General features: G+C 52.6%; 1 protein-coding gene across 5 annotated transcripts in view; it reads right to left on the bottom strand.

The window, feature by feature from the left end:
* The window catches only part of CRTAC1 (cartilage acidic protein 1), a 152207-nt gene that overhangs the window by 34614 nt on the left and 95141 nt on the right, over positions 1–22452 (bottom strand). For all 5 annotated transcript variants that reach the window (XM_074339248.1, XM_074339250.1, XM_074339249.1 and 2 more), the window contains exons 5-10: positions 20005–20161; positions 11128–11262; positions 7664–7809; positions 4857–4993; positions 1150–1232; positions 200–300 (exon numbers count right to left, since the gene is read on the bottom strand). In XM_074339248.1, the coding sequence (XP_074195349.1) occupies positions 200–300; positions 1150–1232; positions 4857–4993; positions 7664–7809; positions 11128–11262; positions 20005–20161 (759 nt within the window). The remainder of the gene's footprint in view (positions 1–199; positions 301–1149; positions 1233–4856; positions 4994–7663; positions 7810–11127; positions 11263–20004; positions 20162–22452) is intronic.

Here is a 22452-nt window from a genome sequence, read left to right as displayed (position 1 = left end):
GAAGGCAGGGGGCAGAGGGCTGCTCCCTGGAGGCAGCCCTTCTGGGAGGTTTACTGTGCTGCTGGGAATTTGTTTGCCTCCTCCAGGCCCCAGGACATCCATTTCCTGTCATGTATCCCTGGTTCGCCTGCCCTTGTCCACCCGAGGCCCAGGGGAGCACATGAGGCTGGGCTCCGTGGGTCCCGAGGTCTGTGCACACCTGATTCCCCCGGAAGACGGACAGCGGCTGAGCCATGGACTCTCCGTGCGACAAGATGAGGTCCAGCATCCCGTCTCCATCGAAGTCTGTCACCACACCCCCTGCAATAACGCAGATCGCACTCTGGCCATCGGCCAGGAGCCCCACAGGGAGGGGGCTCCCGACCAGCACCATGTCCACAGTGCTTAGTTGGGGAGGTACTAGGGCAGAAAGGCTGGGGCTGGATGCCTGTATCCTCTCCCTTCTAGTAGCTGGCTGGTGATAGGAATTCCCGGAGGAGGGGTTCCTTTTTCTTCCCCTGGACTTTTGCATGGAGAGGGTAGGTGGAAATGACCTAAACCACAAGGACGTCTTTCCATTGTACATGCCTTCTAAATCTGTATGCTTTTTGTCCATCTATCAAGTGTTTGCACATACGTAGTCTTCTTAGGGTCCTCACTACATTTCGAAGAAGTGAGGAAGACGGATGTAATTATCCCCATTTTACGAATGTGGAGAACAAGACCCAGAAGGTGAAGTAACTTTTCTAAGACGACCAGTGAGGTTATGGCAGAACTGGGTCTTGGGACTCCTAATCCAGTGATCTCTCTTTGATACCAGGCTGAGTGCCGAGCGGGGAGGAGTCAGACTTCAGGACCCTGAGCCCCTCCTTTCCATCTCCACCAGGCAAGGCATCACCAAAGCACTGCCCATGGATTCCTGGGCTCCTGCCCCGGTCACGCTGGGACTAAGGGAATGGACCAGCCCCTCCTCTGCTTCTAGCCTGGCACTCTCAGGTGCTTCTCCTCCACGCTCACCCCTGTTCTAGGGTCTCAGCCCTCAGAGTGGCAGAGACAGGAGGAGCCTTGCAGCGGGTGGGGGGTTGGCTGTCCCATCCTTCCCGCCTGCACCCCAGGGGATGGGCAGCATGCTGACACAGGAGTTCAGGCCAAGCCCTCAGGTGCCCTCACCTGTGCCCCGGCCCTCAGGCTCCAGGGCGTCACCAGGATTGAGCTCCTCGATGAGGGGGTCACCGTGTTCCCTGCGGATGACGCTGTAGGAGATGAGATAGGCCATTCATGGATGGGGAACGTGCCGGCCATGCCCAAGTGGCACCTGAACCTAGAGGCCTCCTCCCTCCATACATTCTCTGTCCCCTGAGCACCCCAGGTCCCACTGTGCATGGGCTGCCATCTGGATGCCTACAGAGCTACTCTGCTCACAGATCCTGTCTCTACCCTGCCTGTTCTCTTCTTGGGTTTTAATTTACATTGGTAAACATTGATTTTTCCTTCTCTAATGGATGAATTATAGACAGCCTAGGGAAGGGCAGTTGATAGATGGAGAAAGGACACGGACACAGCTACCTTCAACTCACCTTCACTTTCCTTCAAGTGGCCCTGAGCTTCCAAGTTCTGGATGGTACCCAGGATTCAAACCCTACTTGCATGCTACCTTCTCCAAGCTCTCCCTGATAACCCTGCAGAGGCGATGCCTTTCTGCTCTGCCTTACCACTTTCTGCCTTGTGTTAAAGCTTTGTATGAAGGCATCTTATCTCCCCAGTTAGATTGTGAGCTCTTTGCAGGCTGGGACCATGTATTATTCATCTTTGCATCTCCCACAGCCTCTAACATAGTGCCCGGCTCCCAGAGAGTTCCAAGCACATGTCTGTGGGACGCATGGATGAATTCCAGGGGCAGAAGGGAGGAAAGGCGTTCTGTCTATTTTGAACTCGGAATTGCAGTAATACATGCTTCAGAAAAGCCCACTGTGAAAGTCCTGCTCTTTCTCCACACTGAGCTGACTGCTGCTGATGACAACGAGCTTTCCTCTCTAATTTTTCTCACTCATTAGATCCTCACAGCCTTGGGTGCTTTGCCCTAGAAGTGCAGAGCAATGCCGGGGGTAAAACAGAGGGCCAGGGGGGTCTGTATCACTCTCCCAACCACACTGCAGGTGGCTGTTGTCCACTCAAAGGCACAGAGGGCTGTGCATTCAGGAGGGGACCAGAGTCCCTGGAGCTGGAGCCTATGAGGGCTGGATGGCAGAGTGTCTGCAGGGTTGAGCAGATGCTTTCAGAGATGTCCTCTGTCTACACTGGACATCTGTGCTGAGCACATCCAAGTGTGCAGTCTGGGCAGTGGGCAATGTGCCTGGTTGCACTTGGCTGTGTGCACACCTGCTAGAAGTGTGTATGCCTCAGCCTGCTACCACCCACAGTCCCTTTGACCACTCGTGTCCTGCAGACTCTGCCACAGCAGAAACACCCCTTTGATTCAGGTGACAATGCAGTTAAGGGTTCCCACGGATAAAGCCCAACAGTTCCATTGCACTTATATATTTGCTGAACCTGTTTATGCAGCCACTTCTGCGTGCCAGGCGTTGCGTGGGGGCCTGTGGCTATGGTGTGTAACAGGACGGATGGAGATCAGGGTCCACAACCACAGGGAATTTCACACAGAGTGCTGATAGCCAACAGGGAGAGTGGGGCTGAGAGGGGTGCAGGACTGGGCAAGTTCATCCAGATTTGGGTAACCTAGGCAGGCTTCCTGGAAGGGCCAGCTAAGGTGAGATTAGCACAATGAGTATGAAGAGGGAGGAGAAAGGGTGTGAGCAGCATAAGGGTCCAAGCCTGGCACAGCCCAGAACCGAAAGAAGTTGGAGGTGTCTGGTGCTTAGTTGTGAACAGGGAAGTAGAGAGCGAGGAATGTGGGGACAAAACTGGTAGGTGTGCGACGTGTCAAAGAGAAGACTTCTAAAAGGTTTCAAGTGGAAGAAGGGTATTGCCAGATTTGCATTTTCAACTGCTTGTTCTGCAGGACTAGACACAGGGAGACTGGCTGGAGGTGGGTGCAGGAATCTCCTAGAGAGAAACGGGGGTGGTGTAGGGCGGAGAGATGAGAGCAGGCCAGAGGCGTGTTTACATGGACAAGTGGTGTGACCATGCATTTCCTGGCCGGCCTAGAGAGACCTCTTGCTGCCTGCTAACACCCTGCCATTACAATAGGGACTTCTTGCACTCTTATTCAGCGTCCGGTGTGGGAAATGCATTCCCCGATCACCAGGCTTCACTGAAGGGCTTGCCGAGTCAAGTACACGGAGGCTTTGAGTCCCCAGTGCCTCCTACAAGGAGCCCACCATATTCCGTTCAGTAACAGGGACAGGTGGGGGCTAAACTTCCAGAGTCACCAACTGTGTGGGGGCCTCAGCTGCTGCTCAGGACCTCGTCATCTGCCATAGGGACTTGGGGCACAGCCACGTACCTGGGAAGTGGCTTCCACTGCTGCTGAGTGAAAGCAAACACACTAATGCATGGGGCGACCATGTGGTGACACTGTGCACGGACAGCCGTAGGCCAGCTGCCCTCGGGGGTGGCCCAGAGGGAGGCTGGGAGGTCTGACAGGGACGGGGCAGGCAGGGGGACAAGGGGTGCAGGGGGTCTTGGGTCACAGAGATGACAGTAGATTCCTCTGTGCTCAGGGGCCCTGGCGAGGGACACTTTATTAGCCAGAGAAAGAAAGCAGTGTCTCTGTTAACGAGCAATTGATCTTCTGCAATTAATCTGGAAGTTGTGAATAAGCGTTTTGCAAGGCACCTAATTAGTAAATCTGGTGCCTTGGGGGGTGATTAGATCCAGTCAGGATTGATGCTTTGTTAATAATTATATTTTAAACCGTTTTTAGTCACAGCTCTCATCTTTTATTAATAGTTGGGGCCCTCCTGGGGGAGGGGATGGGGACTTTGGGACGCCCAGCAGGTGGTCTGGCCTATTTCCTGACTCCAAGGCCCCTGGCCCACCGTCCTCTCCTCACCTGGTCCTGAGCCCCATTAGCATGTTTTATATATCAGGAACGGGGACAGCTCAGGACTCCTGAGGTTTGTTCTCCAACAGTGGTTCTCAAACTCTATCCCTGATGCCTAGTGCACTTGTTAAAAATAGAGATTCCAGGCCTCACCCCCTGAGATTCTGATTCAGGAGATGGGGTGGGTCCTGGGATTCTACTTTAAGTACGCATTCTGGGTGATTGTGACACCAACGGTTTCCATACTCCTCTTAGACAAGTGTTGCCTCTGAAAATCCGGCCCTTCTTCCCTACACACAAGGCTCAGAAACTTGCAGTATTCCTTCCATTCTGTAACTCCCTTTTCCTTATCTACCATGAATTGTCTCATCCAGCGTTTCCCAAAGGATGTCTTGCAGAGCACCAATCCCAAGAGAAAAATCTTTGACAAAAATGGCCCGTGGTCAAATCTCTTTGGAATCGTCTATCCAGCTTTTGGAAAGTAAAAATCCTTGTGGTCCTGTTAAAGGCTCTGAGAAGTCCTGCAGTCAATAAACCTGCCTGTGTTTGCTTGACCCAGGTGTACCTAAACAGATTCGACTCTGTAACCCTTTCTGTGGTAGTGTGGATTGCTACCTTGTGGAGTTTCGCTTCTGGCATCCTTTGGGCCTGTCCCTCTGCCATTATCAGCCCACCAACACCAGGGGGCCCGCTTTCCGCCCAGGATTCGCCTTCCGTCCTTATAGCCTCTTGCTTACTCTCTGTCCTTCCCTCCTCTGCTCCTCTATCAGGGGACCTTCCTCCATCTCAGCCCTTGGAACTCCCCATCTGAGCCCTCCGCCCTGCGCCCCGACCCCAGCCATCAAGGGCTCGGGAGCCAGGCTTGAGTGTCTACCGGAAGAGGCGGTTGGCGGAGGCGCTTCTGTGGGCGAAGTTGTTGAAGAAGATCTCTAGCTCCTGGTCGTTGTCAAAGTCCGCGGCGATGACCGTGCGGACAGGAGAGGGCATGGAGAACTTGGGCGAGGCGATGTCCTGGGAGGAGAGAGGGCTGCGGGTCAGCAGATGGATACGTGGGAGAGTGTGAGTGGGTGGGAGGCCGCCTCCCACACGTGTGTGTGTGTGTGTGGGGGGTGTCTGTGCGCGTGCGTGTGTGCCGAGCGCACGCAAAGATGAAAGATAACCCGACTTCACATCTCTCTCACTTCAGACTTGGTGGGGGGCGGGGCTGTGTGTAGAACAACGTGAACCTCAGGCTGCTGTAGGGGAACAAGGAGGCAAGAGGAACAGCCCCAGTTCACACCAGGGAAGCACTTGGCTGTTTCCAATTGGGATCACGTGTAGCCCTCCCATACAGCACTTGAGGAAGCACAGACATTAGCATTCCCATTTTACAGGTGAGGTAACTGAGTCCTGGAGAGGGAGGGGAATTGCCCATTGTCATCGCTAATGAGTAGGGCCATAGACAGGGCTTCTGGCTCCAGATGCTAGGCTCTTTCTAGTATGTATCCTTTTTCCTCCCAAGTGAGAACTGGAAGCTGGATGGACACAGGAAAGGGCTGGACATTGAAAGCCAGGCTTCTCTGCTCACTAGTTGTGTGATCTTAGGCAAGTTATTTAGCCCCAGACCTCACTTTCCTCATCAGTGACACAGGGATGGTAATAGTGGCCCAGTCTGTGAGGACTGCATGTATGTAGAATGCTTGGCACAGAGTGAGCACGAGACAGATGACTGGCAATCTGTCCTGGCCTTGCCTCTGCTCTCAGCCCCATGGCAGGTGGCAGAGGCTACCTTTGGCAGGGTTTTGCTGCATTTGTTACCTGATGTTGTTTCTTAAGAGTCTTCTGATTTTTTTCTTTTTTGAGACATTTGCTTTGGTGTGTGGTTGCAGTATCAGATATATCTGTTCAGGGCTCAGGGGAAGACCCCAGACCCAGGATAGGCCAGATGGGACCCCAAAGTGCTGACAGGGCCTTGGGGGACCTGGCAAAGGGTCCTAGGTGTGTGATTTGCCTTTGAACTAGGAGAGGGGTATAGGGCGACCTTTAGACCCTGGAAGCCTGTCTATATCCCAGGGCCTATGTGGAGAGGGCTGGGAAGGGCACAGTGGTTTTTCTGGGAGTGCCCCTCTGCCCTCAGCCTGGCCCTGCCTCTGGGCCTCGTATGGCAGGCTGTCTCCATTGGCTGCAGGAATGAGCTGGTCTAGGAGAGCTGGTGAGCAACCTGTTCTGGGGGGGCCCCATCAGCGCAGTAATGAGGCTGATGAAGTGCGTGGCCAACTGGCCAGGGAGGATTGAGCAGGGCCTTAAGAGCTGGGGAACAGAGACCTCAGGATCTCTAACTCGTTAGTATTCTATTGATCCTGTAAAAATGGAAACCTACAAAGCCCCCATGGGGTCGCCCCAGTGGACGCCTGGTCTTCCAAGATAATGTATGTAAAGCGCTTAGTACAGTTCCTGGCACATGGAAGGCACTTGATAAATGGGGTATCTGTTATTATTATTGCTCCTGTGAGCTCTGGGGAGTGGCGATTGGGAGGCTTAGCGGGGTTCCTCAGCCTCAGCACATCGACAGTGGGGCCGTCCTGTCCTTTGCTGTGGTGCGGTCCTACGCATTGTAGGATGTTTAGCAGCATTCCTGGCCTCTGCACACAAGATGCCAGTAATACCCCCTCACCCATTTGTGAAAACTAAGAATGTCCCCAGACATTGTCCAATGTCTTGGGGTGGGAGCAAAATCACCGCTGTTGGGAACATGGGTTAGAACAGAAAGCTAAAGAAAGATGAAAAGCATCCAGGATCCCAGGATGAATGACCCCAAGTCCAAGGCATACCTCCTCCCCACCGAGAGAGCCTGGCTCTCAAGCCTCTGCAAGGAGTGAGTGGCTAGGCCTGAGCACCCCAAGGTGGGTGCCTACAAGGGAGGGCGTCACCCAGACAAAAAGTTCCTCAAGATTTCCCTGGGGCCATCAAAACTCAGGCCAGCGCTCAAACTTTCTCACTCCCTCAGGGTTTTTGGCAAGACCCAGGGACCTCTAGAACAACCCTGACTCTCTGAGATCAGCTTCAATCATCCATTACCCTCCACTGCCTCCTTGAGAAAGCCCCAAACTCAGGCTCATGAGGCTAGTGGCACTTTCATTACTGTCACCAAATAGCCCCTGTGAAGAATTCTTGGCATCATAGCCTATTGACAGCTCAGGGAGGGGACTTGAGGTAACCTTGCCCACTATCTGCCACTTGTCCTTAGGGGGCAGTTGTTGGGTCTCTGGCCTCCCCCTCCCTCCCCCTCCGCCCCGTGCACACTCGGCCTGATCCTCAATTTGAAAAGCTCAGCCCAGGGCTACAGGTCAGATTTTCTAGGAGCCACCAGGGAAAACACCCACGTCCAGAGAATGAAGTGCCCCTCACAGGGCCTCTTTTGCCCTGCCCACCTTGGGGGTTGCTGTCCCTCCTTTGCCACTGGCCCTCTCTGCTAGGGGTCACTGGAGATGTTGCAGCAGCCCAGGCTGAATCCATCGTTATCTCCCAGAAGTTACCCTCCTTGTGGCCCCCCCCCCCTTGCCTCCAGGCTCTGCAGAGCCACAAGCCCCTTCTCAGCCTGGGGGGATGCACAGGTGGGGCTCTATCCCAGGACCTGCCAGGACCACTGAAGGTGCTGGGTAGTGGAAGGGTAGTGGGAAGGGAGGGACGGAACCTTCTTACCCGAAAGCGGACCTTCCCGTGGGCGCTCATCTGCAGATAGAGGCGGTGGGGGCCGTTCCAGTTGCCGTAGACAATGTCCACTTTCCCATCACGGTTGAAGTCGGCCAGGGCAACACCTCGTCCGTGCTGGTGGGGGTCGTCCACACCTGGGAGGAAAGGCAGGAGCCGTCAGGGAAGCGCCCCCTGCAGGCTCCGTAAACACTCACCGGGAGCAACAAGGGAGTGTGAGCCTTGGGCTGTCCCTGTGCTCTTGGGAGCAGATGGGGAGACACAGCTGCCATCTCAGAATGTCTCCATAGGGGTGAGAGGGGAGACAGCCATAGGTTGCAAAGGGAACCAGAGACTTGTCTTCAAACTGCATTTGCCCAGCAAGCAGATTATTTTTACTCAGTTTTGGGGTAGCAGTGGGTGTGTTGGAGGGGAAACTGGTACACATTCTGGAGGACGGAAGCCCTCCCCAGCCACCTCAACACTGTTGCTGGGACACATTAAGTTGATCATCACGCGTTTGTTTAAATCTCTCAGTGGCTCCCCAGTGTTGTTGGGTCAAGTTTGAATTCCTGCCTTGAGAGCACGACGCCCCTGTCTACTTTATCTGGTCTTTATCTGGTATCACTCTCTCTTATACTCGTTAAGCACTGGCCACTTCATGTTCCTTTCATTCTGCAAATGACCCAAGTTCTTCCAGCTTCTGGGCCTTTGCTCAAGCTGGTCTCTCCTCTTGGAATGCTCTTTCCTGGCTCGTGGTTCCCCGGCTCCTTATTTTTCTACCGCTCTCGCCACAATGTCACCTCCACAGGGAAGACTTCCCGGATCACTCCCATGAAAACATCCCCTCCCACCCACCCTGTTATTCACCCAGACAGCACCCCCATTCTTTCCTTCCATTGTGCAGCTCACATGCACAGTTATGTTCCTTTGGGGTTTACTTGCTTAGGGTCCGGTTTTCCTACCAGACCTTAGGTTCCATAAGGTCAGGGACTGTCGTCTTATTCACCTGTCTCTGTTCACAGAGCATCTATCTCAGTGGCTGTGGTGACCTCGTAGTTTTCAGTAAATAGTTACTGAATAAATAAACAGACATAAATAATTTACCAGAAGGCAAATGGGGACATTAGTGACAGCAGAGGAAATACCATACCATGACAGAGAAACCCACAGCGTGCCTTGTGAGATGTGGGAAGGGAAGCTTGTGTATCCGATGTCACCTGCTCATGCTGTCCCTGCATTTGCCAGTGGCCAGTGGGACTGAGCTGATCCTGGGGGAGGATGGAGGGTGGCTTTGCCCAGAGGGATGGGCTGAACTCCTGTCTGCCCAAGGCAGATGCGTTCCCTCGGGCTAAGCATGGAGCTGAGAGGCAGTGGATGCAGCTCTAAATACCCACGCTGGCTCTTTCGGAGGACAAACCACTGTTGGTCATCAGGGTCTCAGAGACGGTAGGCGACAGGGCAATATAATAGGGGTTGGGGACCCCAAACCTCACAGCTCAGGGAGCTCTTGCCAGCTGCAAACATGGAGATCCTGAGGATAGGAGCCAGGAGAAGGTGGGGGTGCCCCAAGACCCTTGGAGGCTGGGCATCCTCTTGGGGGAGGAAAGGGTCTGAAGGATGTGGGTGGGAGGTGGGGGGAGAAAAGGCAGTGAGACCCAGGCTTGAGAAAGAGGGTTTGCAAAGGAATGGGGGCAGCCTCCAGCCTCTAGGAATAATGCCCATTAATTCTCTGTAACATTCCCCGGCCCTAATGTTGGTGGCCTTTTGTGTTGGCCCATTTCTCTCCTACCTATGAGGCACCTTGACAAGGAGCTGGTTCCCTTTCACGGGAATAATCGGTGCCAGGCTGCATCTCGCAGCAGCATCTGTTTGGGTGATGAATGCCCTCTTGACATGTCTTGTTAAACCCCTGCAATCATTCTGACTTTCAATTACGGGCCTCACACCTTTCCTTGCTCCTCCTGCCTGATACCTTCTCCCACTCTAACTTGTTCGCTCACCTCTGCTTCCATCTCTTTAACACCTTATCAAATCCTCTCGGTTTTCTCCACCACCGCCTTGCCTTCATTCTATGATTTTTCAGCAATGAGAAAATTTGCTGCCAGAGTATACAGCACTAGGAGGGGAGGGCTGGGTGGGGGGAGGGCAGGCCAGGGCAGCTGCCTCCACCTTTAGCCTTGCCAGGGAAGGAGGAGAGGGAAAGGGAGAGGCAGGATGGGGAGCTGACTGGCTACATGAGCGTGGGTGGTGGTAGGGTGTTCAAAACGTGAACTTCAAGTAGAGAGCGGGGGGAGGAGGTCCTCGTGTGTCACAGAGAATGGATTGAAGCAGGCTCAGGGATTTGATGTTCCTGCCAGCACTGGCTGGAGCTGGTAGGACCTTTGATCTATGTGTCTAGGTTCCCACTCACCTCTTGTGGAGGTCAGAGCTCGTCCCTAGGCTGCCAAGAAGAAGGTGAAAGCAAACCTTCCGTTCACTGGCAAGGCAGGGAGGGCCTGGGCGGGGAGAAGTAGTCGAAGGGCAGACTGATTACATCCACAAACTTTTATTGTGTCCATTCTGTCGTTCGGCAAAATTTAGTGGGCGATCACTGCCTGCCAAGCATTGTGTCAAGAAGGGGTAGTACAGAGCCCAGTCGTTGGAGACGCAGACAGATTATTATAGCAAAGTGAAAGCCTGAGTGAGAGTTCTACGTAAGGGCAGTGGGGACGCAGATGAGGGCGTGTCAGTCTCTGCCAGGCAGCACAGAGGGAGGCAGGAAAGGCTTCACAGATAACAGTGAGCTGCGTGTTGAAGGCTAAATAGAAGTTCTGCAGATAGAGAGGAGGGAAAGAGCGCTTCAGGTAGAGAGACTGGCAGGTATAAAGGCCCTGAGGCAGAGGAGGGATGAGTTCAACGGGAGGGAGGAGAGCAGAGCTGACAACCTGGAGCACTACTTTGTGTGGATTTTATCCTGCTTATTATAGCTATTTGTTTCTCCATCAGTGTCCCCTTCTAGAATGTCAGTGCCGTGTGTGTGTGGGGGGTAAGGAGGACTTAACTTTATTCCGGTCAGCATCCGCAGCTTTAGCACCAGCATGGCACTTGGCAGGGGGCTCAATAAATGGTTATTAGATTGAATTGACTACTTAAGATAAATGTGGGGAAGGGACACGGAGAGAAGCAGCTTGGAGGGAAAATTGATGCCAAGAGACTCAAGCAGGCCTCAGGGCAACATGGGCCAATTCCAGTTGCTGGAAAATTGGATAATGGTGGGGAGTTCCAGGCCCCTTCTCCCTAGCAGCAAACATCTCCTGTGGTCGGAGCCATGGGGGGTGTAGAATTGGAGGTGACAAGCAATGTTTGCCTGCGTAGTGCCGAGGATGACTTGTGCCCCGCTCCCTGAGGCCTGTGGGGTCATGGAGGGGCTGGGGCAGCCCAGAGTCTCCTGTGGGTCTGGGGGGCTGAGGGAACAGGGCAGCGGCCACACTCACCAGCACTGGCAGCAGCGTCCACGAACGTGCCGTCGCCCCGGTTGTGGAAGAGGAAGTTGGGCCCATTCTCATTGTCACAGAAGATATCCGAGGCACTGCTGCTGAGGATGGGGCCCACGCTGACACCCCGGCCCCCTAGAGGAGGACAGTGACCCACAGTGAATGGCAGAGGTCGGGGCTGCCTCTGAGGCCTGAAACCGCTGCAATGGGGATGCCTCAGAAGAGCCTGAGCGTGGGGTGGGGTGGGAATTCTGGCTTTCAGAGGCTTCCCTGAGCCCAGAGACCCTTCCCTGGGTCTGGGCTTGCCGTCCCATAAACCAACGTGGGCAGTGCCCTCACTGAGGATGAGGCACGTGAGGAGGAAGACTAAATCACTTTGTGCCGAAGGAATGACTCCATGAGCTAAGGGACAGAGGTGGCTGAATTACAATAATCCCTGAACCCAGCTGCACCCACAACCTTTTGATCAAGTCACAGATTTCCCTGACAACTCCACCCACACCCCGAGTTGCACGTATGCTGGTCAAGACACGGAGTGAGTTCCTGTTCTAAGAACCTACAAGACTAGTTTGCAGCTACAGGGACGAGGATGCTTACTTTGCTTGGTTGGAGGTAGTGAACAACCTGCGAGTCCACTAGCCAGTGGTCGAATGGATTAGGGTGTACCCTCATGATGAGCCGTTCTGTAGCTACTAAAACGCCTGCACAGGTCCATATGGATTGACTTGGAGGCGTGCCCACCACATATTTTTAAATACAAAAGCAATTTGTCAAGTAATGGTATTGTGTGAGCTTATTACGTTCTTTAAAAAAATAGGAAAGCACATATTTCTGAACATGTTTGTGCAAGCTTGTTCTTGAGTTTGGGGAAAGTGGGAAAGGCCCACCCTGAGAGGTGAACCCTGGATGCCGGATGGGGTAAGATTTGTGGAGTGAGGAGGAGATGGTAATTAGTAATTTCTGGTGAATGCCTTCCTACGGTTTAGCTTGTTGCAACAAGAATTGTATCTGTAATTGAAAAGGAAAAAAATCCAATCATGTGTGTGTGTGTGTGTATTTATGTGTGTGTGTGTGTGTGTGTGTGTGTGTGTATACATAAATTATTTTTTTAAAGAAAGAAATCAGGGCTACTTTAGAGTTTGAAGTCTCCAAGATAAAATTTGGGTTACCCATGTCAACAAATCCAATCTTAAGAGGTCTTGAACAAACCATGCCAACCAATTGGTTTCAAATACAGCCCTGACAGCCATACCCCCCAAACATTGGGTCAACCATGCAGAAAACAGCCTGACCAGGACCAGGACATGGATTCTAGATCTAGCTTGGCTTTTTACAAGACCCTGTGACCTTGGGCAATTTATGTTACCCTTTAAACTCAGTTTCCTCATCTGTAAAATGGGGATAGTGTGACCTGCCTTTTCTATTTCAGAACTTTTGAGAGGATCAAGTGAGGTGAGATACGTGACAGGCCTTTGTGAATCCTACCACTTTGCTTCTCAGGTGCATGGACCTGCTGCAGGGGCATCACCTGGGAGTGTGTTAGAATGCAGAATCTCAGCCCCTACCCAGTCAGAACCTGCATTCTAACAGGATCCCAGGGGTTTTTATGCACAGTAAAGTCTGAAAAATACTGCTCTAAAGGGCTATTCAGTATAGTAAGAATAGTTAGAGCACTTAGAAAGAACTAGATTAAAAAAAAAAATGAGATGTCAGGCAGACCCAAGTGATGCTGGACTAGGTCCCCCTGTATGTCTGCCTCTGGGTGGGGTAGAGGCTTCCACAGACTGTGCTAATTTTGGATGGAGGTTCTCTTGGTCTCCAGGTTCCTCCTGTCCTCTGAGAGATGCTCCTGGAGGAAATCACTGGGCCTTCCTTACCTGTGCGAATGGTGCCTACCCACCAGGGCCAGTGTTTGGGGACAGGGGACAGAACGGGACAAATGGCATTGCCGCTTTCATGGTGGGGCTCCTCCTTAACACATTCTGAGCCCTTTGCCACCCGATTCCTCCCAGGTAATCTAAAAAGCTGTCAAGGTGAGCCCAAGCCTCATGAAAGTGGAGCCAAGTCTACAATGCTCCTGGGGAGTGTCACTCAAGATGTGGCATGTGCTTTTCATTAGAAGAGCCACAGAGGGGGCTGAGAAGCTTTCAGGCGCTTTTCCTAAAGCCACTGGGGAGGGGTGCTGGGCTACAACCCGGGCACCACTTCTGCTCCTTCCAAGAGGAGCTGCTGAGTGGCTGCTGGCAGCTATTCCTGCTCTGGTCCTGCCAGACTCCAGCTCACCATTCCAGGAGCAGGCTTTGGTGAGAAACCCCTGGCTTCCCTTGGGCCCCTGGAAATTCCACGTGGGGCTCTAGAATATGCCACCTTGCAACTCCATTCCTTCCCTTTTTCAGTATCCTCCAATTTCCTCTGCCTCTGGCTCCCAAGCTGTGACACATTCCCTTCATTTTCTACAAAGCAGGTTATTTCCCTTTTGGACAAATTTCTAAATCTTTCTAATTAACTAATTGGGTTGGGTTGAAGCCTTGCACCATTTGTAACCTGTAATTACTAGAAAATTACCATGGTAACCACACTACTAATTAGTGACAATTTATTGTCATGGCAACCAGACCATAACAGAGATGTTACCCACAACTCCTTCTTGGCAAGTTTGCTGCACAGTTGGGGAGCAGGTGAGTTGACAGTTGGGGAGCCGGCCTCTTGGGCACCAGCCCCAGCAGCCTCAGAATGGGGGGCCAAACTGGGATCTGAGGCAGGGGCAGCCGGGAGTCTGCACCCCTTACTGACGCCACAGGGGAAACTCTACTCCCAGGTCGATCATATAAGTCCTCTTGAAACCAATAAAATCCATCCATCCTAAGTATAGCCCGACATTCCCTCTCCCTGCCTGTCAGACAGAGGTCCCTTATTCAGCAAGTATCGTCTCTTCAGCCAGACCTTTCCTCCTCCCCCAGCCTTCCCACTCCTGTGTCACACCCCCTTGTCCTGTCCTCCCTCTCCTAAGGTGTAGCACACACCTTAACACGGCTACCCAGGGGGCAGCCAGGAACATCTTTATTTAGCCTTGGAGAGTGATGTCCCAATAGGGAGTTAAACTCCACTTTACATCACTTAATCCTTTTATACTTCAGGCCAGCACATCCTCTTGGGGACAAGCAGTCCCCCAGTTGGGGCTGGAGGGGCAGCAGTGGTGGTGGGAGAGCCTGGGGATCAGAAAGTTCAAGCTGTGTGACCTTGAGCACGTCAGTCACTGGACCTTTCAGGGTGTCTGTTTTCCCACAAGAGAAGGACTGATAATAACAATAGCTCCTTCTCAGGGCTGTCATAGCTATTAACTAAGTAAGCTGGTTTTTGGAAGGTACCTCGGGAAATGTCAGGTGCCTCATACTCATTAGCTGGGACTATTTCCCGCTTGCTGGCTGAATAATATCCCTTTTCTTTTCCAGTACTTTCAAGCTTCAAAGGTCTTCTTGTTCTGTTGTTGGGTGTGAATGCTGCTTTCTGCCCACCCCTTTCTGAGAATTTCTCTGCCCATTGTGCTGGGTGCGAGAGGTGGAGTTACAGGGAAAAATGGCTCCCCATGGCTCCCTCTCCTTTCTGCTACATTCCGCACCCCCCCTGATGATCTGCTCATGGGCTGGAGCCTCACGGGGCATCCTTGCTTACCCTCAAATACTGCACCCCTAAGCCGCTGAATTCCTGCCCTTGCGCAATGTAGACTCAAGTCCAATGTGGGGGCAGGTGATCCATCTCTCAGATCTCACCTGGGACAGTGCATTGGGGGGCAAGGTGGTGGGTGGGGGGGTGAGGAAGGGAAAGAGAGGTTGTGGGGAAAGTGTGCGCTGCGGAACCACTCCAAACTGTGGGCCTGAGGACAGAGGGATGAAGAGGCAGGGGGATTCTCCGTGCTAAGGAAAAGCCTCTAGGTTCTTGCTGGGTCTTTGCAACTTCTCTGGCTGCAGGAACTTGGGAAGTGTGCTCCCCACGCCTTGGTCTCCCTGTGAAATGGGTGAGGGAATGAGAAGATCTCCAATGCTCCTTCCAGCTCTCTGCTTCAGTGCATCCTCCAGGCTGGACCAGGATAAACGGGGTGAGGACTGGGTGCCTGGGCCCATCTAGACAGCACCACGGGGGCTCAGGGGAAGCCCGTCAGCCAAGGAACTCGGACCTGTGAGCGTAGCCTGCTGAGACCTGGATAGAAATACGATGCTGGTGGACACCTAGGCCGGCAGGCTGCCGAGAACATCCCAGGTATTGGGAAAGTGTGGCAAAGATGTTACAAAACGTAGGAGTGGAGGAATAGACTCTCTCTGTATGTGTTAGAGACACGGGTGCGAGGACAAGGGCAGGGTGGTAACAGGGTCTCTCATCTGAAATTTCCTGCAAGTTCCACACAGACTTCTGAGTGTACGAGTGTAGAGGGTATTAGGCACGGGCATTCCCAGCGCTCCCCCAATCCTCCCTGCTCAACCCTGCAGGACGCTGAGGGGCAGGTGGGCAGGGCAGGCTCCAGCACATGTCTGCTGAGGGCAGAATTTTTGAACCTCCAGCACTGGGTGGGTGCAGGGTGGAAGTTGCTCCTCACTGTGCCCTGAGGGGACTGGAAGAAGCCATTTCCGGAGAGAGGGCAGGGAAAGGAGTGGCGGGAATGGCTCTTCTGGTGACCTATTGTTAGTCCTGTGGACCACATATTGCATACGTTTCATCTCATCTCACCATCTTCTAGGTGAGGAAACTGAGACTCAGGGAGGAGATACTGCAGCTAGTAGTCAGCAATAGATCATAGTTCAAACCCAAGTCTGCTTGCCCCAGAGCCCACGCTATCCCCACAGTGAGCTCACAAACATTTCTCCTTAAGTCCCTCTTGGCAGAGGAGCTATCTGTACTCCTGGCGAGGCCTGTAGTGGCGAGCCACAGGCTTGACCTTTCTGTAAAATCTCTTATTTTAGCTAAAGAAAATGTGTACCAAGGTTGCATTTGTACTGTCTAAGGATCTGTGTTTGTTCTGAAAGAAAAATGATACCCCTTCTTGTCAATCATCTATGCATCTGATTGATACCCTCTGTATCTTGGGGCTTTGGGTCCCTCTGGCAGGTGTCCTGGTCCCTGGCTGAGGAGCCTGCCACTTCAGCTTTGCCTGGCCCTGGCTGTCAGATGTTGGCCTCATTCCCACTGCAAGGCCAGCGCCTGCCTGGGAAGCTGGGAGGTTCTGTGGCCCCCACTCTGCTGCCCCGGTCACCTCTCCGGAGCTGGCTGGTGGGGATCTGCCAAAGGCCTCAGCTGGGCTGTAGGCATCTCCGTCTCCTCCAGTAATGACTTTCTATAAATCAGATCTGCCCTCCGCTTTGTTCTGCTCTGCTCCCAGCCAACAGCAAAACTCCCCACCCAATATCATAAATCTACCTTCATTTTCTTTCCAAATTTCTTTTAAGGCTTCTTTAATAACCACCTTGCAGTCCACACAGATGCTCCCTCAAAGGGTGAGGCCAAAATGTAGAAGTCCTGGGGAGGAGTGGAGGCTGGGGAAGGCAGGTCAGAGAGAAAGGAAGAGAGATGGACCCAGTGAAGACAGGGATGAAGAGGCCCATGTTTGCGCCCAGGGCTAGAGGACAGGCTGGGCGACACATGGGGAATGCCTCTATGGCAGGAGCTGGACCTGCTTGCTTTGTGCCTCCCTGTCCCCAGCATGACATTCCCTACACCCAGGAGATACCCAGAGAGGGCCTGGCATTACTGTCAAAGGACGGGGGTGTTGTTATTTGCTACACTTGGTGGACACAGCCCATATGCCAGGCCCTGTGCCAAGCATGTCCCATGTTTACCTCCTTTCATTCTCACAACACCCCCATTTTGCAGGTGAGAAAACTGAGGCCCAGAGAGGTTAATAAATTGTCTACCGGGACATGGTGGAAGCAGGCTCTGCACTCGGCATTCTGGATCCTCTTAGCCACTGTTAGATGACTAGTTCAAGGTTCTCAGAGAGGCTGAGGGATGTGCCCAAGGTCACTTGGGCCCCAGAGGCAGTGCAGGCCTCTTGGTCCCCACCTTCCCCCTCCTTGGGTTCCATGCCAGGCCCTCTGCCATGGGGAGAACTAGTTCTTAGGATTCCCATGCAGGACAGTTCCCTGCAGCATCCAAGCTCCAAGAGGCTGAGGGCAGCTGGGAAATCAGGTCTTGGGATTCTCATGGAACCAGAATTCACGGGAAGTGGTCTTCCCTCAGCTCAACTCAGCACCAGTAGGTCTGTCTCTAAGCTTCCCTCCAGGGGCCCTCTAATCCCCCGAGAGGGCACACTGGCCACTAGATGGCACTGTGACCCAGCAGAGCGGCAGCCGCCCGCGGAATCGGGTCTGGAGAAGAGGCCTCCCCTCCCCCTTCAGGACAGCTGGTGCCAGCAGCGCCACCGCCAGGGCCTACCAAAGGGGTTGACGGGCCTCCCCCAGCTGCCCTGAGTACCCCAGACCAGGTAGCTGCTTCAGCCACAAAAATTGGGGACTGCAATGAAAGTCTGAGTGCCAGATCCCGGGGCTGCATTCCTGGTGGGAGCGGGGCTTTCTTCCTTCACCAGCCCTTCCTGTTTTGCAGTTTGGAACAGGATTCTCAAGCTGGAGGTCATCAGAAAGGTCAGCTGGTTGTGGCAGTTTAGACATCAGGGGACGGGGCTCTAAGTGCTAGTTTCTCTACACCCTCCTGTGTGACCCTTGGCAAGTCCTTTCTGTCTCTGGATCTCTGTTCTTTCGTAAAACGGGAAGTTCTCTGAGGTCGGTCCAGCAGATGGGTGTTGTGTGGCTTGGTTCTGGGGACCTTTGGCTCCCTGACTGCACATCGGGCTATGGCTTCCTTCTCTCTCAGCTGCTCAGGGCCCTGCTCCTCAATGCCTACTTCTTCCCCCTTCCCAGGTCCCATGGCACAGGCCTGGAGCTGAGTACTGGCCATGTGCCAGAGCCTCAGCAATCAGGCCGGCTCCAGTGGGGGTTCTTAGACTTAGGGACCATTCTTGGGGCTCAGAGGGGGTGCTCTGGGCTGGTTTTCCAGCCAGATGTCCATATGTCATTAATGGAGTGACAATGGGGGCTGCAGAGTAGAGTTGGGGGGCTTGGCGGGCTAGGGCAGGCAGGCAGACATAATAGTAATTTGGTGGGCCAAATAGGTTCTTGTCTGCCAAATGGCTTTTGGAAGTCTGCAAAGCTGCTCTAACATGTCCTCTGGGCACGCCAGCTGCCCCAGCCTGCCTGTGTGCTCCACAAGCTGCTGTCCCTTCCTTGAGCTGCCCCGTCCTTTCAGCACAGCCCGGCCCAGTTGGCTGATGCCCCCATCTGTGTCCGTGATCCTCAGCTGTCTCCTCTCGGTCCCCTCCTTCCCCTTCTTGGTTCCTGCCAGCCCCTCTGCCAGCCCAGCCAGCGTGAACAATGTCCCCTTCATGCTCAAACTCAGCTACAACCGTCTGAATTCTATTCTGTGTATAACCCTCTCTCCCAGACTTTGCTTCCCTTCTATCTCATCATTTTCAAGTGCCACATCTCCCCAGCCCTCCCTCCTCCTCCTGCAGATCAACGCACTTAATTGCCAAGCTAGCCCAGTGCACAGAACTGGGACCTATTCAGAAAAACTGGCTGTACAAATGTAGGCTGAAGCTCCTGCATGTTTATTCTTTTTCCCAGGAAAACATATTAATAGTTTATTACTGACACTCAGCCTTTCTGCGGTACATTCACATGTGGAGCTCTGGAGTGCTTGGCTGGGCTTGAGCTGTGCCCACTATTTTATTGTCTAGTCATATGTTCCCACAAACTTCGTCAGACAGGCCAACATCAATCTCTCCCTTTGGTGGAGGTGGAAAGTTGGCTAGAAAAGGCATCGTCAACTCAAGGGAGGCTGTGACAGCCCTCTCGGGGTAGGACGTTGAGATTATGCCACCAGCCAGGTGTCTGGAAGCAAAGGGATGGCCCTCTCAAGTATTCTCCCAGCCCCAGGACTTGGATTCAGGCAGTCTGCCACTTTGGAAGTCTACAGTGCAAACTGGGATGGATGTATCAGGAAGGTCAGTCAACGAGAGAATGTCTACGTCCGGAGGGTGGATTCGGTGTAAGTGAGGTTGAAGTTCATGTGGGAAGTTGTCGTGCACGGCTCTGGCTTCCTGATTTTTGGCACTCAGAACAGGAACTGGATTGCTCTGCCATCAGCAGTCTATTGGCAGATTATCAGAGTTTAGTCAGCAGCCGTGCTGGAATTAGAAAAACAGCCTTCCCTAGAAAGATCTCCCTGTCAGAGACTCTGACAATAGGTCCTCCGTCCAGAAAGATGCGGGGGGGAGCCTGCCTTCAAAAATAGTGCCGGAGAGGTTTTGGAACAAGAACACAATTCTTTGAGCTCAGTTATCCAAGACGGGACCCAGTTGAAGCTTAGGGGACCCAGGAATTAGGCCAGCACTCAATTCCTGGCCGCTTATGTGTAAGTTAAATAATTTCATCTGCTGTTTGGCACTAAAGGATGTTTTAAATCTTGGCCTTTATGACTTGTCAGTTTTCTCCTACAGAACCTGTTCAACCATCATTTGGGTCACCGCAGGGAATGGGGCAAGAGGTTCCACGGAGAGGATATTGTGGTATTCGTACCCTGTGTCTGATGTCCCCCACGGGGCTCCCCAAAACCCACACTTGCCAGTTATCTCATCAACCCTTGCAGAGGTAGTATTGGAGGAGACTTCTCTTGTCAGTGGGATGGAATAAAGCTTTCATCCTCCCTCCCCAGGGACACAAACCCATCCTCCCCTGTGGTCTTGGATGAACTAGACTCAGCATCGCAGGGCCTGGCTCCCAGGTCCAGCCCCCAGCCCCTCCAGCTCCCAGACTTCCATGTCACGCTGCATACCTGTGTACTTGCTGACCCCAGCTTCAGCAGCCACGTCTCTGAGTGCCAGAATGCCCTGGGAGGGGTCACTGGCCTCAGGGTCCATTTCAATGAGGGCATCGGGGCCCACATTACCATAGGCATAATTGGCGATGTAGATAGAGTAGCGTCCAGAGCCCTGAGGAGGAAGGGAAGGAGGGTGGGTGAGCAGGCCCATCTGGGCTCATCGAGGTCTTTCCCCCAGAAAGTGGCTCTCCCGCTCTTCTCGAAGGACCATAGCTCTGTCATGGGTTCTTCTCCCCGGGTATGGTGTGCACGGCCTTGAGGGCTACGCACGGCACGACTTCAGAAGTGCTTTTCACAGAGGCTACAAAGTGCACGACACCCCCTGGAGTCCCACAACAAAGCCACCCTCCTTCTCTTTCTCTCCTGTTCCAGAAGAACACATCCCTCCCTCTCCCCCACAACCACCTTTTTATAGACAATTTTCTAATGTGCCTCCCTCCAGCTGCGCTCTCTCCAGCTGCCAGCCAGGGTAGCTGCTCAATAAATATTTGCTGATTGATTGATCTACCAGTTCCCATTATTCTCAGGCTCTCTCTCTCTCCCATTCAAGCTCACTTCAGCCAAGATGACAAGCAAATTCCGGAGCCCTCTCTCCCTCCTCCCCACCTTAGGCTTCTTCATTCCTTTATTTTGGTAGCAGGAGAGGCTCAGATATGCAGGGTTCCTCCTTCCCTCTTCTAGTCCTTTGTTTTCTCCACATTATCAGAAAGAAATATTACACTGCTTCTGCCTTTATAAAACTGTCTCAAATATATATATTTTCTTTGCATCCGGGAGAAACAGTGGGCACCAGCTCCTTGCTGTGGGCCTCCTCCTCTGGGGTCCGAAACACTACTGATGCAAGATTCTTTTCTGCCTGTCATTATAATGGTGTTATTTCTTCAATGGATGCCTCCTTTCCCCAAGAGATCCACACAGTTCCTGAATCAGTTTTCTAGCTTTCCTCTCACCCTTCTCATCATTTCCCTCCAATTAATCAGAGTAGAAATTTCGTGAGCTCTAACTATGTGCAAGTTGCTCTGCTATAAATGTACTTAAGACAAAATCGTCATTCTTGCATTGCCTATAGTCGAGTTTAAAGGCAAGCCATAAACACAAAACATTGCTCAGAGAAATAGTTGAGTTCAGGACAGTAAGAGTATCCTCTGTCACCCCCTCTTTTCAACCCTCTTGCTTGCTTCTGTTTCTTACCCGGTGGCCCCATGAGCAGAACCCTGTTCCACCTTACTGGTCACTGACTTTATTCCTTTTGGGGGACCGTTTTCTTCGGGGAGGCTGGTTAAGAGCCATTTGGGTCTGTCTGGTGGGTGAGGCCAGTGAATAAGCTCAGGGTGTCCTGGGAGATGCAGACACGTCCGCAATCATACAATTGTATGTATGATTGAGAGGGTATGCACTGGATTTCCGGGGTGCACAGGAGAGGGGCTGCTATCACAGAAGAAGGGCACCTAGCCATGGGAAGTTCAGAAAAGGTTTTCTAAGAGGAGTCTCAGCCAGGTGAAGTGGAGGGGAAAGAACCTTCCAGGCAGAGATGAGACAGAGAATGATGTATGTAGGGAAAGCACAAACAGCTCGTTCAATGTTGCTGGAATGTAAAATGCAAGAGAATTTTGAAAGGTTCTGCCCAACAAGGAGCTCGGCATACGTGTGTGGAATGATGGAATGAAGAGTGAATGAATGGGGCCAAAGGGGAAAGTGCGCCATCACTGTAACTGTTCCTGACCCTACCAGCTGTCAGCAATCTCCCCAACAAATAGGCAGTTCAAGCCTAACTAAACTGAAATGCACTCTGCTAGAAATTAGGATAGTTATAAAATTCACTTATACCTCGTTCCTTGCTTCCATGTATTGGGGCGAATAAGTTGACAAACAGAGGTGTGTGACAGTTATAGAAGACTGCAGAAATTCACATATGAACTCAACCACAATAATTCTGGGAGGGAGAGATGATTCCAGGAGCAGGGAAATGTTTCTCCAGCTTTGGGTCCAGCAAAGCGGGGCTCACCATTTAGCCTACCATGTGGAGGATTAGCTATACAAAATGTAGATGGGGGTCCCATCCCCAGCGTTTCTTTCTGATTCAGGACGTCTGGAGTGGGCCCTGAGAATTTGCATTTCTAACAGGTTCCTAGGTTAAGTTGAGGCTGTTGGTCCAGGACCCACACTTTGAGAACCACTGGTTTGGGGCCTAGTCCACGCCCCTAACTGCAGCCTTGTCCTCGGGCGAATTCCTCACCCCCTTCAATCTCTTCAACTGCATCTCCTCACGTGTGAAATGGGGATCATATTCCCCTTGCTTCCTGGCAGGGTTGTTGAGAAGATGAAATGAGACAATGCATGTGAAAGGTCTTTGAAAGATAAAAATGCTATATAAACATGAGGCATAATCATTATCGATCAGGG

The sequence above is a fragment of the Rhinolophus sinicus genome, linkage group LG07 (assembly GCF_036562045.2).
Source record: "Rhinolophus sinicus isolate RSC01 linkage group LG07, ASM3656204v1, whole genome shotgun sequence".
NCBI lineage: Eukaryota > Metazoa > Chordata > Mammalia > Chiroptera > Rhinolophidae > Rhinolophus > Rhinolophus sinicus.
This window is presented reverse-complemented; position numbering and strand designations above follow the sequence as displayed.